Source organism: Anopheles coluzzii, chromosome X, assembly GCF_943734685.1.
Source record: "Anopheles coluzzii chromosome X, AcolN3, whole genome shotgun sequence".
NCBI lineage: Eukaryota > Metazoa > Arthropoda > Insecta > Diptera > Culicidae > Anopheles > Anopheles coluzzii.
Window position 1 is genome coordinate 23,585,778 of NC_064669.1, and position 16,806 is coordinate 23,602,583.

Below are 16,806 nucleotides of genomic sequence, written 5' to 3' on the forward strand. Positions count from 1 at the left end.
GCTGAAATTTCAGCCTACAAACTTTAAACGGAAAAGGCCTCACTTACAGCTTTTTTTTTTGGAATTGCAAGAAAAAATATATCATTTCAAGTCAATCTGCCGTACCGGCGAACTCGTTCGACGAGAAACATTCGTCGCTGATGAGTGGACAGGGTTGTACTACTAGGATGGCCAGTACAACATCTTTACGGCTTTCTAATTTTTTATCTAGAGGGCTATGAAATGAGTGAAAATGAGCGTCGCGGCGAACGTTTCCAGGAACGAACGAGATCGCCGGTACGGCTGAATAGCTATGATTTGCGCTGTTAGAACTGTTCGCGGTGTGCTCTAATTTTAACTGCTAAAACTATGGTCGAAAAAACTGCTTTCCTTTACAACTTGCTTTCATGCGAGATCTCTGGCGTTATAAAGCTATCGCGATTTCAAGGCCTCATGCGAGCTCGCAAACTGCTCGAATTAGTTCTGCGGGTTTTCAATGCGAGTGTAATATATGTATGCCTATTTTTTCTTAATGTATTCTAGGTCGTCTTTTCCAGGGATCAACTGATGAGCAGACGAAATCTAACATTTTACAAGGTATGACTGTTCACTTTTTTTAGACATCCCGTTTTCATTATTCGTAGAGAATTTGTATTGATGGTGAAAATCATTGCTTTAGTTTTGGCTGTTGTATATATTTTGTTTAATAAATCGTTGATAAAGTTCCACATTTCCTTTTCTAAGCCAATGGTGGCTATATATCGCAATTCTCGCGGCAATCAAAGTTTTTAAGACTTGCCTTGAAGTTTTCAAGTGTGGATGGAATGCAATGGGTTTGTTTTACTTTTACCGTAGTGTCTACGACCAAATAAATACTCGTTGTTCTACCACCGTCGAGTAGGCCCAATTCTTTTGTATGGGGGATTCAATTTTTGCAGATTCTAAAGCTTGGTTTATCTGCTCCTCGTATTTGCATGAATTATCTTATCTTCTTTTTATTTGTATCTTTTTGTATTTGTTGTTTAAGTTTTCAGAATTTACTGTGGAGATTTCCTTTTTCTATTTATTCTCTACTTATTCTAAATTTGTTAAAAAAAATTACTCAGAATTTCTACGATCGCTTACCAGCGTAAGCGATACATTTTTATGGGAGCGTAAACAACGTAAAACATTATTTTCAAGGACCGAAGGACATCAGACACAGAATTATACATGTTTTTTAACTGCTGGCCAAGCGTGAATTGCCACTTTCATTATGCTTTTGACATTCCAGCAGGCGTGCTAAGATTTATAATTGTCTAGGTGTGGACACATTTTGGTTGACAGTTGTTGTATTCTGAAGACGTGTATCAACCACATACACCTACAGGAGGTTGAAAATATGTGGATTTAAAAGCTACTATTTTTCTTTGGGGCCGGTCTGGCGGTACAGTCGTCAACTCATACGACTTAACAACATGTCCGTCATGGGTTCAAACCCCGAATAGACCGTGCCCCCATACGTAGGACTGACTATCCTGCTATGGTAACAATAAGTCACTGAAAGCCAATCTCACTTCACTACTGGGTACAGGCAGGCCTTGACCGACAACGGTTGTTGATGTGCCAATGAAGAAGAAGAAGAAAAATGAAACATAAAAATAAACATTTCATGAGAAATGCTACATAAAAATTACTATTATTTGAGTCATTGGAAGTTCAATTCAACGATATAAAATGTTCGCACGATCATGTTCGCCACGTTCTGTCATTCAATAGTCAATCACTAGTGTATTGTAGCATTTTCTTTCTAGCAGTAGTTGGAGAAATATCTCTATACACAGTGAGAGCGACACACCCAAACGACCAAAATGCGATGAATGGGTAAAACTATGGACCTGAGATGGGCCTCTATCTCATTACCCATACTGGTACCCAAAGGCAGACAATGTTGGACATATTTTTTTAGAGCGAGTTAAAAGCAGATGCTATTCCCTCTCTCCCCCTTCTCTCTCAAATTTCTTTTGTATGAGTTCTAGGAGAGGGGGAAAGGGGAGGAGATATAGCAAGTGGTTTTCATATAATTTAACACTTTGACCGCCGGCCTGACGTCACAGTTTTTCGAGTGAGCACGTAGCGCATGGCAAGAGAGCTATGAGAGCGACAATTTCTCGAGCGATTGTTATCACTATTTTGTTTCATTGCGGTAAGCGGCGTAACACATGTCGTTCTCGTACTCTCTTTCCTACCTTATTCGTTATCAAGAGAATTACTGAGCGTCAGAAACAAAGCTGAGCGGTGAGCAAAACCGTTATGTGATTTCATATGACGCAGCGCCTAAAGTGTTAATGATGAGGAGAAGGGGGAGACAATCTCCTTCACCACCAATATCGAAATTTAGATAATAGTCGGTGGTGTTTGGGGATATCGGCATTCCGTGTGGACCACGGATGCTAAATGAAAATGTTGTGTCTATTTTCGTACAGTATCTCATTGCGACGAAACCTTACAAATTTTAATGTGCGGTCGAATAAGGGATCGCGCATCGGATCGATGGAAGAAGGGAGTACGAACGAAGGGTGCGAAGAAGAATCACAGAGAAAAACGCTGCACATTCACTCATACATTCTTACAGCAGCAGGCAATTCGCTAGAGCATGAAATCGGGAGAGTATATTTCAACGCTCGCGAATGAGTGCAATTAGGTGCGGTATAGAAGATAAAGCAAAACAGCCGAGTTTTTGTTCAAGCTATTTCCAAAATGTTTCATTGGGTTGGGCAGAAGACTAGAGAATCGACGAAAACCCATACATACAAACTACACATACACGTTCAGTACTACCATACTTAAACCACGGATGAAACAAGTAGGTGAAGTACAAAGGTGATTCCTACAAAACAAAAAAGGAAAAAGAATTTAAACAACAAGGGAGAGAAAATAGTCTTTCAAGACACAAGCAGCGCCTACCACAACTATATGGACAGTCGTTTTTCGCGATTTGCGGAAAACCCAAAATAGATAGATAAAAACAGTGAATGTATGAGTTGTGTAGAATACTTTTTCACTCGTTTTTACACGACTTATGACGAAAAAACAAATTTATGGCCGTACTATAACTATTCGTCTTACTAAGACATTTCGAGAAACAGTTATTATGTGCTAACTAACGCATTTAAAAATCGTTCAAAAATATAAATAACATATAAGAGTAATTATCTAAATAAATTTTTTTAAATATAAAAAAAAAATCACAAAAAAATTGTTCTTCGTCTGTAATGATTGTTTTGAAAATGCAAACCAAAGTATGTAAAAAGATTTTCAAACAATATTTTGATATTGCCATGAGAACCTTATAAATTTTGTGAACAACGGTTCAAAACTGATCCGATCAAACAAAAGCGACACAAAAAGCTCAACAACGATTTTTTAGCAGAATCTAAAAATTTGCTGCTGTTACATACATAGTTGAGGAATGTAATCCTAGCCCGATATGTTTTTCCTCCCACCACCCACTTCACAATCGATGTTTTCTTAGACTGCTACAAAGCCGTTAGCATTTTCAAAATTTTTTGATAATTACTCTTATAGAACTTATAAAACCTTAAGATAAGTTATTAAAACACTTTAAAAATCGTTAAAAATATGTTTCTTTAAAACCTTTCTAGAATATCTTATTTATATTTTTGAACGATTGTTAAATGCGTTAGTTAGCACAGCTGTTTTTCGAATAGTGTTTTTATAGTTATGTTACGACCATAAATTATTTTTTTCGTCATAAGTTGTGTAAAAACGTGTTAAATAAATTGAAAGAAATATACGAAGATGTGAAATAGCATTCTGCACAACTCATACATTCACTGTTTTTATCTATCTCTTTTGGATTTTCCGCAAATCGCAAAAAACGATTGTCCATATAGTTGTGGTAGGCGCTGTAAGAGCCAGAAGAAGTCTTCATGACGATCGAAAGCGCAACAAAGGGACTAAGTAAAGCTACCTTCAATCCATTCCTGCTCGCAAAAGCAACAGAAATGGCGCTTGGGCACAAACCAATACAGATGACCCTGCTAAGGAACGGAACCATTTTGAGGAAAATGCAAAACCGTTATGATGCTGGCAAATTGAAAAAAAAAAGTTAAACTGCGGAGCTAACACAATCCAAACAGCAACCAAAGAATATAAATCACTGAATACATCAAAAGGAATTGTGAGATGCGATGCGTTTATATGTATGTGAATAAGTTAAAATGCAAAGAATAAGTGCTGGAAGGTTCAATAGGGGAAAAAGTAACAGAGGCCTACCTTTTCAAAAGGAAAATGAAATAGGTATTAAGTTAAGACTACAACAGCGATCCTTACGTTCAATAAAACAAGACCCCCAGGAGATATTGAAATAGGATACTTAAAAGAAAAATTTCAAAAATCACTATATATTCCGATGCCGATGAGGTGCATGAAGTAGATGCCTTTTGGACACACTAAACAAGGGTGTCAAAAAGAGAAAAAGTGTGCAAAATGAAATGAAAATTTTCATGAGAATCACAGCAATCCTCTAAAATGGTCAGAATATGGAGAAAACTACTCCACTTAGACCAATATTCATGTATTATGTCCAATATTCATAGACGAGTTAGAAATAAAAAAAATCAAACGGAAAACAGAGTAGGGGAAAGCGGGGCGAATTGGGCATGTTAAGCAGTTTACTGAATATTCCTTTGAATATGTCACAAAAGACAATTATTCTTACATTATTGTATGCCTACACCATTTATCTATGGATTAAAATTGCCACCTAGAATGAAAATAGCTTTTAAAAATGAAAAATTAACTGTAAAAGAAATATTGACGTTTTACGAGGAGTTTTTCTATCACGCGCGGCAAAATGGGCATAGCCCTGGGGCAAAATGGGCAAGCCCTTAAAATTCTTTCAAAAGCATGTTATCAAAATTAAAACAGTTTTTACACGTACACGAAATCGAAATTTGCCCCAAGCGTAACTGCTTTCTTCAGAAAAAAAATTATAGAAAAATCATATCTTTAAAAATATAGCATGTCAAATATATCTTCAACACATCCCTGTAACACTAGCTTAAGCTTATTTTCGAAGTGGCAAAAATTACATCAATTTGCTAATAAACCTTATTTTGCAGTTTCTTGGTTATTTGTTAATTATTTGTAAAGTAAGGGTTATGAAACTTACATGGTGTTCATAGAACACTCTAATGAATACATTTTGAGTTTTGGAAAGTATCTTTGTAGTGAAATAATGCTTAAATAGAGGGCCCATTTTGCCCCACTTTCCTCTTACCACAAAGAGAGGCCAGAAAAATCAGTAGAGATGGAGTTCCACTAGTTCCCAGAATATATGTTAATGTTCCATTTGTCAACGTAACAGCTCACAATCACTTACAAAATTTAACCAACCTAACTTCTTCTTCTGGCACAACAACCGCTGCCGGCCAAAGCCTGCCAGTACCCACTAGTAAAGTGGGCTTGGCTTTCAGTGACTTATTGGGCCTGACAGTCTATTCGGGGCCTGAACCCTGACGGGCGTGTTGTTAAGTCGTTCGAGTTGACGACTGTACCACCAGACCGGCCCAACCAACCTAACTACTAATGAAAATACCCGTCAAACATATACAGTTGAGCGCCGTTTATCCGGGTACCTTTTATCCGGCTTTCCGTTTATCCGTGCTGTTGAGAAATGACAGTTCAATACAAAAGTGACATTGCGTTATGAGGAGGATATTTGAAAAAGCGGTTATAAGAGCACATTGTCATTACAAAAACACTATAATGCATGGCAAATTTTAAATATTCTCCTTGGAAAAACATGAAGTTAGTAAAACTGGGTTATTTTTATCAAAAAATAAGAAAAATTTCCAAAACATAACCAGGAATTGGTGATTAAATATATCATTCGACTCATTATCCGTGTTTTTCGCTTATCCGGGCGAGGTCAAGTCCCGAGAAGCCCGGATAAACGGCGCTCCACTGTATACCATATACACCTACAACCTAAATTAAGTTATTGAAACATATAATATGGATCAATTTACAATCATACAAGCGAACATAGGGGAAGTAAGGGTAGGTTCGATACTGCGGCTTATATATTAGCTGTAAAACTATTCTACTGCTAAAAGAAAAACGCTTAACTTAAGTATACAGCTATACTGTGTATTTTTTAATAAAAATTGATCATTTTTCTCTTTTTATGCTTGGAATTAATGATTTAAACTAGAAATGCTTTGCAACGCATATTTCGCTTATTGAATTAAAAGCTGGCATCGCGAAAGAATTGGTTTAAACTTAACAGTCGTTAAAAATTAACCAGAGTCGTTAAAAATGCTAGAATTTGGCATCGCGAACGCATTGAGTTCATTTGTTAATTTTAACGACTGGTATTTTATGCCGCCTCTATGCCTTCTATGCCGCCGTTAAACAAACGACTGTCAAGAGCGTATGCGATACAAATTAACAGTCGTTTAATTATACTGCCGATTATAGTTTAATTATAGAGGCCGATCTCATTGTACAGTCGTCAATTCGTACGACTTAACAACATGCCCGTCATGGGTTCAAGCCCCAAATAGACCGTACCGCCATACGTAGGACTGACTATCCTGCTATGGGGGGTAATCCAAAAAAGTCACTGAAAGCCAACCCCACAAGTGGTACAGGCAGGCCTTGACTGACAACGGTTGTTGAGCCAAAAGAAGAAAAGAAGAAGAAGAATTATACTGCTCGATTTTTTTCCCCGTGTTTGCCTATATGCGATATCGAGCAGTCGTTAACTGTTTTGACGATCGTTTATTTTAACAGGAATGAACAACAAATGAACTCAGTTAAACCAAAATGAACTTTAAACGCCTGTTAAAAAGAGTTCATTTATTCGCGATGCCGGCTAATATTTCTCAATAGAAGCAACAAGCATCGAATCATCGGTCTTTAACAAATGTATAGAGTGTTAAGGTGTTTCTGTAGGGTTGACACTGTACTTTACGATGCACTAACGGAGTATCCAATTGTCCGGTAGTGCACTTTAATTGGTTATATAAAATAACGCTATTCCACGGGTCGATACACGGTGTTCAATAAATTATTGCAGAAGGCTTAACGTGTCGAGCACCCTAAGTTTTTGGTTGCACAAAGAAGATCACAGGTAAACATTCAAGTGAGTTTATTGAATGCGCAACGAAACAGCTTAGCACCAAACACATAACAACTCATTGATCACCACAATCCAGACCAAATAACTCACCAATACTAATAACATCCATATGGCAAAAGAGGAGCAATTCATTCATTACATTTACCGCTAGCGCTGGATTGTCTCTTCAAAATTTTGGCGATTAGCTTCTCACTTCATGACAAAGCTCTATCCTTTTCTAGCTTCATAGCGCTGGTGTTGTACCGTTATCTCTGAGATTGAGAGAATATGACTTGCGCTGTTATCAATCACATATATAGAATGTGTATGTGTATCCATACAGAAATCAGCAAAATAAAAGAGAACAACGTTCTATACCGGAACGAAAAGCACGCTGAGAGAAACAGGTTCAGATTTCACCTGCTTCCTTTGTACGTACCAAATCGGCCCATCGTATGAAAGAGAGCCGATGATCGAGCGTTCAAGAGCCGGATCGAAAGGAACGCTGAGAGAAACAGGTTCAAAATGATCCTGGATGCTTTGTTAACAGCAAATCGGCCCATCAAATCAAAGAGCAACTCTCTCCGTCGAGCGTTCTTGGCCGGATCGCAAAGAGCACTGAGAGCAAGCAGTCCAGCACAGATCGCCGAGAACGCTGAGAATAGGCGGTTCACATCGGATCGATAAGAACGTTGATAGCAGTCGGTTCAGGTCGGATCGCAAAGAACGGTGGGAGAAACAGGTTCAGTTTGAACCTAGTTGAGTTAAAAATAAGGATCGCGGTCCTGATTCTTGCATGTTGGAATGGATCGCACCTGGCAGGTTCGGAACGCAACGCGCATCACTAGTACGCTGTAATGCGTCCACATATTGAGCTGTTCAAGAATTGTATGTCGCCAGGTTCTGTCAAAAGCTTTTGATAAATCTAATATTGCACGGTCCATGTGGTGGCCTTTGGGGTTCATTTCTAAGAGTTCATTAAGTTCAACAAAATATGTCTCAGTACCTTTCCCACCTTTAAAGGCGTGTTGGTTGGTATTTAGGAGGTACCGGTCTTCTAATTCTTGTGTTAGTCTTCTATTTACCATTCTCTCCATGATGTTGCCAATGCAATTCAGGAGAGAAATGGGGCGGTAGCTATCTATTGCATGTGGTGATTTATTGGGTTTTGGAGTGGGAATTGTGAAACAGGTTTTCCGGTCATCCGGATGTTCCCGGAAGACCAAATATTATGGTAAATCTGAAGGAGGACTGTTTTGGACCGGTAAGGGAGGTTTTAAGCATTGGATAACCAATGTTGCCCGGGCCAGAATACATGCCACGGCATTTATTAAGAGCCCAATGAAGCACATCAAGAGAAAAAAGACTATTGTAAATTTGGTCGGAAGTGTTAATGGGTGGAAGGGGTCTGGACTCAGAGATGAATTTATGGGTTAGAAAATGAGATGGACAATTATGTGTTGCAGATGTATCATGAAAGTATCTAGCTAAAGCCTCAGGTATTTATGTTGGTTGAATAATGGTGGTATGTTGAGTTGGCCTGGCCGTAGGGGCGTTCTTTGCTGCGTCAGGCTAATTCGTCTGTCAACTCGTCTGCTAACCGCCAGTATATATGTTATGAGTTGGAGGAAATATGAACTTGCTTGTTCGATGTTCAAATATTGTATTGGTATTCGTAACTTCGAAGTTCTAATAGTCCCGATTAGATATTTCGCTTCATTTAAGATTTATGCAACTTCCTGCCATTACAAAAAACAAAGGTTGTTTGGTTGTCTGTTTGTTTTGTTTCTTGAAATTCACTTCTTTTTTTGTCCTTGATTCCTTGAGTTCTATGATATACGACTTGATTTTTTTTCTAAAAAATCCACCTATCAAGACTCTGATTTCTTTGTTCTTACATTTTCCGTTGTACCTCCTTTAATTGATAAGCAACTTCGTCGTACAATTTATCTCGTTTTTCAATAATTTCCTCAATTTTTATTGTTCTTTCCTCATTATCTTTGATGCCAAAAAATATCTCACGCGGTTTTAGATTTGTCGATGTATGGATTGTTTCATTGTAGAGCATGCATGCTATTTTGAACATTTCCTTTGAAGACAATCCTTTATACTTTTCTTTTATGCATCTGAAGATCTCGGCTAAAGTTGAGTGAAACCATTCGACAATTCCATTAGTTTCACTGTTATTCGTTGGGGTGAAATACATTTATATGCCTAGATCTTGTAATAGCCCCCTTATTTCGATGGACTTCAATGAAGGTTCATTATCGCTCACTATCATTTGTGGTCTTGCGTAAGCGCTAATAATTTTTAACAATGTTTTTTCTGGCGTCGGGTATGCTTATATATTTAAGTTGCATAATAACGGCGTATTTGGGAAATTTGTCGACTGCTGTTGGAAACCTGTCGGGTTGTACTATGAATATGTCGATGTGCATAATTTCCATAGGTTTCTTAGACACTGGAGTCTCGCCGATAGTGATTCGATAAAGCATACGCTCAAATTTAGCAGTCTTACAAGTCTCGCATTGCTTTATAATTTTTTAAACTTATGCTTCATGTGTGGAAAGTAATATTTTCTCTGAATTGCTTTTAGATTCTCCCAAATCCCTCTGTGTGCCTCATTGTAGATTTTTTCTATTACTATGTCTTGTTCATGAGCTTCCTTAACATCTTCTTACATGTTTTGAGCAATTTTTATCTTAAATGATTTACATTGATTAAAGTACTGCTTATACATTTTTTGTAACGTGGGTATGGGCATTGTGGGGCAATGAATACAATTCACTGTCTTTAAATCCATGGAGTTTCAATAAGTTGTTCTTCTGTAAACTGTGTCTTGCTTATGGTTCTTCTCTGAGTTCTAGGGTACACGAGTTCTATTGTATGAGTTTCAGTCGACGAAATGCGAAGGATAATTTGATTGAAAAATGTTTAACTTGAAGTAGGGTCATAAGAATGATTTCGCTATCGTCAATGTTGGCAGAGTGAATGGTAGCGTCCGCCGAGAGATTATTTTCGTTCACGTTCACTTTTATGCGTGACAAAGCGTCAGCTACAACATTTTGCTTTCCAGCTCTATATTTAATGTCGTAATCGTATTCTTCCAAGGCAAGTTGCCATATAATCAATTTACTATTTGGAGATTATAAATTTAGTACACACGTTTAAGGCTGATGATCCGTGTATAAAATAAATTTTCCACCGAGCAGATATGGTCGAAAATAGCTAACAGGTTGGCTGATAAGTCCCCGGTCTGACACATAGATGTCGCCGCTAGTATTAAATGCATATTATTTTTATATAGTACCATAGTACCATAGTTTATAGTACCAACCTTCAAACGATTCGTGTCAAAATTTGACGTCTGTATGTCAATTAGTTTGTGAGCCAGAGCGTCTTTTGTCAAGCAACTTTGGTTATTTTGTTGTTCCACCAAGATAACGCACCGTGCCACAAGTCATTGAGAATGATAGCAAAAATTCATGAATTGGGCTTCGAATTGCTTCTCCACCCACCGTATTCTCCAGATCTAGCCTCCAGCGACTTTTTCTTGTTCTCAGACCTCAAAAGGATGCTCGCAGGGAAAAAATTTGGCTGCAATGAAGAGGTGGTCGCCGAAACTGAGGCCCATTTTGAGGCAAAACCGAAGGAGTACTACCAAAATGGTATCAAAAAATTGGAAGGTCGTTATAATCGTTGTATCGCTCTTGAAGGGAACTATGTTGAACAATAAAAACGAATTTTGACAAAAAATGTGTTTTTCTTTGTTAGACTGTTACAACTCTACGCAATTGCTAATAAATCCTTCTCGATGGATGGTTGAACAATTTTCTTCTGATTTTGATAGTGTACGCGGTGCATATGCAACAGGTTTGTCATTACCTATTCTTTTTCCGTTGAGGGGATCGGCCATCGTTTAACAGCTTCTATTTATCAGGGTTCGGTCTAATACCCTCTGCTGTAACAATATGCCCTAAGAATGAGACCTTCTTTTGCATAAATTGGCTTTTTAGTAGTTGAATTTTCATATGATATTCTCTCATGCAAATGACAACTTTTTTAAAATTTTGAATATGTTCCGTAAGACTTGTGGAATAGACGATAATGTCATCCATGTAAACCAAGCATATTTTGCCAATGTGTTTCCTCAAAATATTGTCCATTACTCGTTGGAAAGTAGATGGTGCATTACAAAGCCCAAATGGCATTCTTAAAAATTCGTAATGTCCGTGATCTACGGATAACGCTGTTTTAGAAATATCTTTTTTATTATCTATTTCAATTTGGTGATAGCCTGCGGCGAGATCCAATGTGGAAAAATAATTTGAACGCCCAAGTTTGTCCAGAATTTTATTGATATTGGGAATCGGATATCTATCTTCAACAGTTTTTGCATTTAATTTCCTGTAAGCAAATACAAAGCGCCAGTTAGGAGTGTCATTCGCCGCACTTTTATTTGGTACAATCCATATTGCAGAAGACCATGGACTGTTGGATGGTCGAATTATTCTTTGTTTTAACAGTTCTTGAATTTGGAATCCTGAATTTCCTGTTTATGGCAATATGGATTGCGATATAATTTACTGTATACAGGCAGCTCATCTGTAGCGGTAATTTTATGTTTAATTACGTTCGTGAAGCGTAAGCCTCGTTATGGAAAATATCATGGAACTCATTCCAAAGTTCTTTTAACTTCGATTGTTGTTCCTTATTCAAATGTGCCAAATTCTCCTTATCGGTCAAAGATTTCAATTTGACCATATCATTGACCTGTGAAGGTTTTATTATCTCAAAATTATTCAGCTCTACATTAAGTTTTTCTTGTGGGTTTAAACCTAAAAAAAAATATGCTAAACTGCTGATAATATTTTTAATACTACCTGAGATTTATATTCGCTGGAATGATAAATGCCTGGAAGTAACACTATACACATCACACATCAGTAAGGTAAACATAATTGTCAATGTAAATACACCTGTGGACATAAAAATAGGAACTTTTTTTCATAGCGAAAGAGATAGTTCTTTTCATAATTTTTTGGTAGCCCTGAAAAGAGCTGATTAAGTTAAGTGGTGGTTGGGAGGAGGTGTTGCGGTGTTCCACAGAGCGAAAACACATTCTAACGGTCAATGTGTTGACCATTATTGTCTTTCACTGCCTGGCAGCGAGTAGCCATATCGCGGATGAGATTCTGGCATCTTTCTGGAGGAATGCGTTTCCACAAATCCTTGCAGCGTGCCCATAGGTCATCCGCTGACGATGCATGCTGGTTCTTGAGCTGGTCCTTAAGAATTGACCACAGATTTTCAATTGGATTGAGGTCAGGACTCAACGCAGGCCACGGTAGAACTTGCACATCTTGGTTTGCCAAATAACATCTAACTGTTCGTGATGTGTGCTTTGAGTCGTTATCATGCTGAAATATGTAATGCTCTTCGTCGCCGAATTTTTGTCGAGCGTATGGCAACATCTTACGACTAAGTATTTTTCTGTACCCTTCCGAGTCCAGTGTCCCGATGATACGGAGCAAAGGACCCGGGCCGTGCCAGGAGAAGCAACCCCACACCATTAGGTGGCCGCCTCCGTGACTAAGGGTTTTTATCGTGTTTTTCGGATAATACGCCTCATTGGGAAGGCGCCAGGCGTATTTTATGCCGTCCGAACCATCCAGATTGATTGGACTGGACTGGACTGAACTGAACTCATCCGAAAAGATTATTTTCATCCACCGAGTGATGGATGCAGTTAGATGTTCTTCGGCAAACCGAATGCGCGCTTCTACGTGGTGCAGCTGCAGCTTCCGAACCTTCCGTGGTCTCCGGGCACAGAACCCAGCCTTTCGTAAACGGCGATACACCGTCTTCGACAAAACTTGCAATCCAAGCTCTTGCTTGATGCGAGTGCAAGTAGTGAAAGGGTCCGCCCTGACCTTTTCAACAATCTGCGCGTCAACGTCAGCCGTAGTTTTCCGCGGACGACCGGTCGACTTACCCGTAGCTTCGCTACGAATGGCGTTGTCCACAAACGTCCGCGAACGGCCGAACGCCTTGCAGATTGTCTTTATTGGGACGTTCTCACGAAACTGCCACTGAATGTGTTTCCGCTCCTCTGGTGTGCAGTGCTTACCGCGACCCATGATGATTTTGTGGAATTTTTTAACAGCAACCTTAAACCTTGACCACTGACTGAAGAATGAAGTGCAAAACGGTTTGGCTCTCCTTTTATACTGCCGTGACACGTCATCGGCACTCGTAACTCAGGTTAGTAGCGCACCAAAAATGGGAGTATAAAAGGTAAAAATTGGCGATTGCAACTTCAGTACGCCTCGCACTCTTGCCGATGACACATCTAGCGCATGCATTGAGCCAAAAACAAAAAACAAACACAATTTTTTTTTCCTATTTTTATGTCCAGCGGTGTATCTCCATTTGGGATAGAACTAATGATTTCACACGTAACTTCTTCATTACCGTTAATCGCGTATTCTAAGATAGGGCGGACTAAACTACAGAAAAGGGCTTTAAGGCTCATAGGATCACGCACATCATTTGCTGTAGCACAAATCATTCATAACACACTATTGGTTCTGTTAATGATACGCTCCATATGTTGATTAAATGACTGTTTTGCATCAAGGAGAATCCCAAGATCACGAATGACATTAATATCATTTAATATAACAGAATTTAATAAATAATTACATGACAAAACATTGGGGGACTGTGAGAAAGATATACAAGCACATTTATCGATACACATGGAGAGAAAGTTTGCAGAACACCAACAGGCGAAAGAGTCTAATGGACACTGAAGTGAGAAACACGAATTAGAGTCAGTGATAGCACAAAATATTTTTAAAACATCTGCAAACATTAGGACAGAATCGGAAGGAAGAACAGAGCACACATCATTGACAATAAAATAAATCATATACAAAATTCCAATTACAAAATTCCCCCGGTTGAATGCCCCTATATCAGGGGTCTCCAAACTTTTCAGTTCGCGGGCCGCATTGCTTCACATATAATGATGTTGAGGGCCATTTTTTCGTTGCCTGTAGGTAATACGAACGTTCAAATTTTATCTTTATAAGAAAATACTAGCATAATATACAAAACTCCTATTGCTTTCTATTATTTAAGCTTGGTCTACGTCGCTAAAAAGCAACAATTACATTTTCTTTAGAAATAGTCACAAAAATTTTCTATTTATTTCAACCTTCACAAAGTTGCCACGGACCGCATAATAGGCTCTCGAGGGCCGCATGCGGCCCGCGGGCCGTAGTTTGGAAACCCCTGCCCTATATGATAGCAAACTGCCATGCATGCTTGCAACATTTTCCTGCCGATTTCCAACATTCCTGTAAGTGATATAATTATTCTCTTATATGATTTGAAACCCTGTACTTTTTTCTAAAAATCCAATAACACGTTTTTATATTGTTTATGTGATGTAAAATTAAATTTTCACAAACCTGCTCAAATATCATGTTAAATTACCATGATTTCTACAAGAGTCATAAATTGATGACTTATAGACAAAAATAGGTGCTTCACAGTCAAAAATTAATGCGCACGGTCAAGAATTGATAATTGAGAGTCAAAATTTGGTGACAACGACTGTATTGTTTACCACAGCAGGAGAGTCAGTCCTACGTAAGAGGGCACGGTCCGTTTGGTGCTTGAATTTGAAGGGTATGGAGAGGTATGTTGTTTCAGGGATGTGAAAAAGATATAGACATTTTTCGCGAGTGTTATGTTCGAGCATAACATTGACAGACATTGAATACAGTGCTACTCGAAACTTATGATCACAGTCAAAAAAGCCTTGAAAAAGTCACACAAAGTTTGAGTATCAGCTCTGATCACTACAATTGAGTACATGCCGCTGATATGGATTTGTTTTTCGGTCAAAATATATTATGAAATTCATAATAAAACTTGATAGTGAAGTCATAGTGGCATAGTGAAGTAGTCGCTTGATCGCCGTCGACATTCTGTGTATTGATGCTTTCTCTGTTCATTCCATTTCATCCGCTTCCTCGATGCCTCCATTCCTTTATTTCTTCTCTTCTCTGTATCTCTAAACTTCCAGATACAGAACTTCGCTTCCGGTGCAGTATCTGTTGGAAGGGCTTCAAGCACCCGATGTCGTTGACCCTGCACAAGGATTTACACTCGGGAAAAACCAAGTGTCCGGTTTGTTTGCGTTCTTTCTCTCGCAGTTACGACATGCGCATACACCTGAACAAAATCCACCAAGTGACACTGAAGCTAGATGCTCGTTTCAACTTTAAAAATATGAAATCAGAGTAAAAATATGCTTAGTCTGTTTGGCAAGTCAATTCTCAATGTTGATAGCGGTGTTCATCGCTCACGAGATTGTTTTTGAAAAATATGTTAATAGTTGTGACTACTGTGGGTTTCAAATCCACCTGAAGAGCGTTGCGTTATCCTGTAAACATTCAAAACTGATTCGTAAAGCATTGCAATTGAAACATTTAGGAAAAATAAAAGAAATCCTCGTGAAACTCGTTAATTATAACTGTTATTATCGTCCGTTGAAAAATTTAAAACATGTATAATATGCAGAACTTGTTTTTTTTTGTATTACCTAAAAAGCAAAAAATGAAAAACGATTATTCATTTGACAATCAGTAAAAATCTGATTTTGGCTTTGGAACCATATCCTGAATTAGCTTATCGAGCTGCAAAATAAGCAGCTTATTCTGGAAAACCAACATTCGAAGAAAATATGTTTTCTTAGTAGAATAATAATTTTTTGCCATTTACAAACTTTGCTACCGTTTGTATGTATCCTCCTGGGGTTTGAAGAATAGTGCAGTTAAATAAAAAAAACTGTAGATTGTACATTCGAAATGTCATGTGCTGTGCGTTATCTATTACAGATTGAAATATTTGAATCAAGAAAGAAGAACAATCAATACACCTGCACAAAATATTTAAGATTGAAAACATAGGATTTCAAATCATGTAAAGGAATAGTTCAATCTCTAAGGGGAATGTCGGTACCCACAGTCTGATGACAGTCTTGGTGCTCTTTGAATGGGCTTGAATTGTGCGTCTAATACGTCGAATAGACAGAAGTGTGTTGTCGTTACGTTTGCGAGAAGGCGTGCCCCTTAGCGTATGATTAATGAAAAAGCACGCGACATCACTGACCCGGTCTGCATCATGACATGCGCTTTGGTGGGGCCAGTGCTAGAATACGCTTTGGTGATATGTTGGCCTACAGCTGCTCGCCCCCCCCCCCCCCCCCCCCCTGGCTCGTTTAGAGTCGATCCTGCGCAAATTCACGCGCTCCTGGAGTGTCCAACTGAAATATGAGGGACGCTGTGCGTTGCTTGGCATCGAGGCATTGAAGCAACTGAGCTGCAGCGCTCGGAGGCTGTTTGTCGCGGGACTTTTTGACAATCGGATCGACTCGCCGGTGCTTTTTTCGAAGCTCAACATGTAAGTCCTGCCGATATCGCTCCGAGCTTGATCGCTACTCGACGTGGAGGAACGCCGCACTCGCTTTGGCTCCTCTGATCCGTTTATTCGTAGGTGTCGTGAGCAGGGATGTACCAAATCGGGTATTTTCAATTTCGGGAAAAAATCGACGGTTATTTACCCGGTAAAAACCATATTTTCCTGGGTGGATAGGGTTTTTTTTTTCAATCGCGCAACAGCTA

At 38.7% G+C, this 16,806-nt stretch overlaps 1 protein-coding gene across 8 annotated transcripts in view; it reads left to right on the forward strand.

Annotated features, from left to right (window-relative positions):
- Positions 1-16,806, forward strand: part of LOC120948551 (modifier of mdg4-like) — a 99,830-nt gene that overhangs the window by 13,951 nt on the left and 69,073 nt on the right. For 4 of the 8 annotated variants that reach the window (XR_005750965.2, XR_005750968.2, XM_049606788.1 and 1 more), the window contains exon 5: positions 523-576. The exons of 2 other annotated variants lie outside the window; for them this stretch is intronic. Coding sequence is in view for 4 of the 6 variants with exons in the window: in XM_049606788.1 (XP_049462745.1) it covers positions 523-576 (54 nt within the window). In the remaining 2 variants the exon portion in view is untranslated. Of the gene's footprint in view, positions 1-522; positions 577-15,206; positions 15,651-16,806 lie in introns of those variants that run through there. 2 more of the 8 variants (XM_040365045.2, XM_040365311.2) reach the window with 2 other exon arrangements.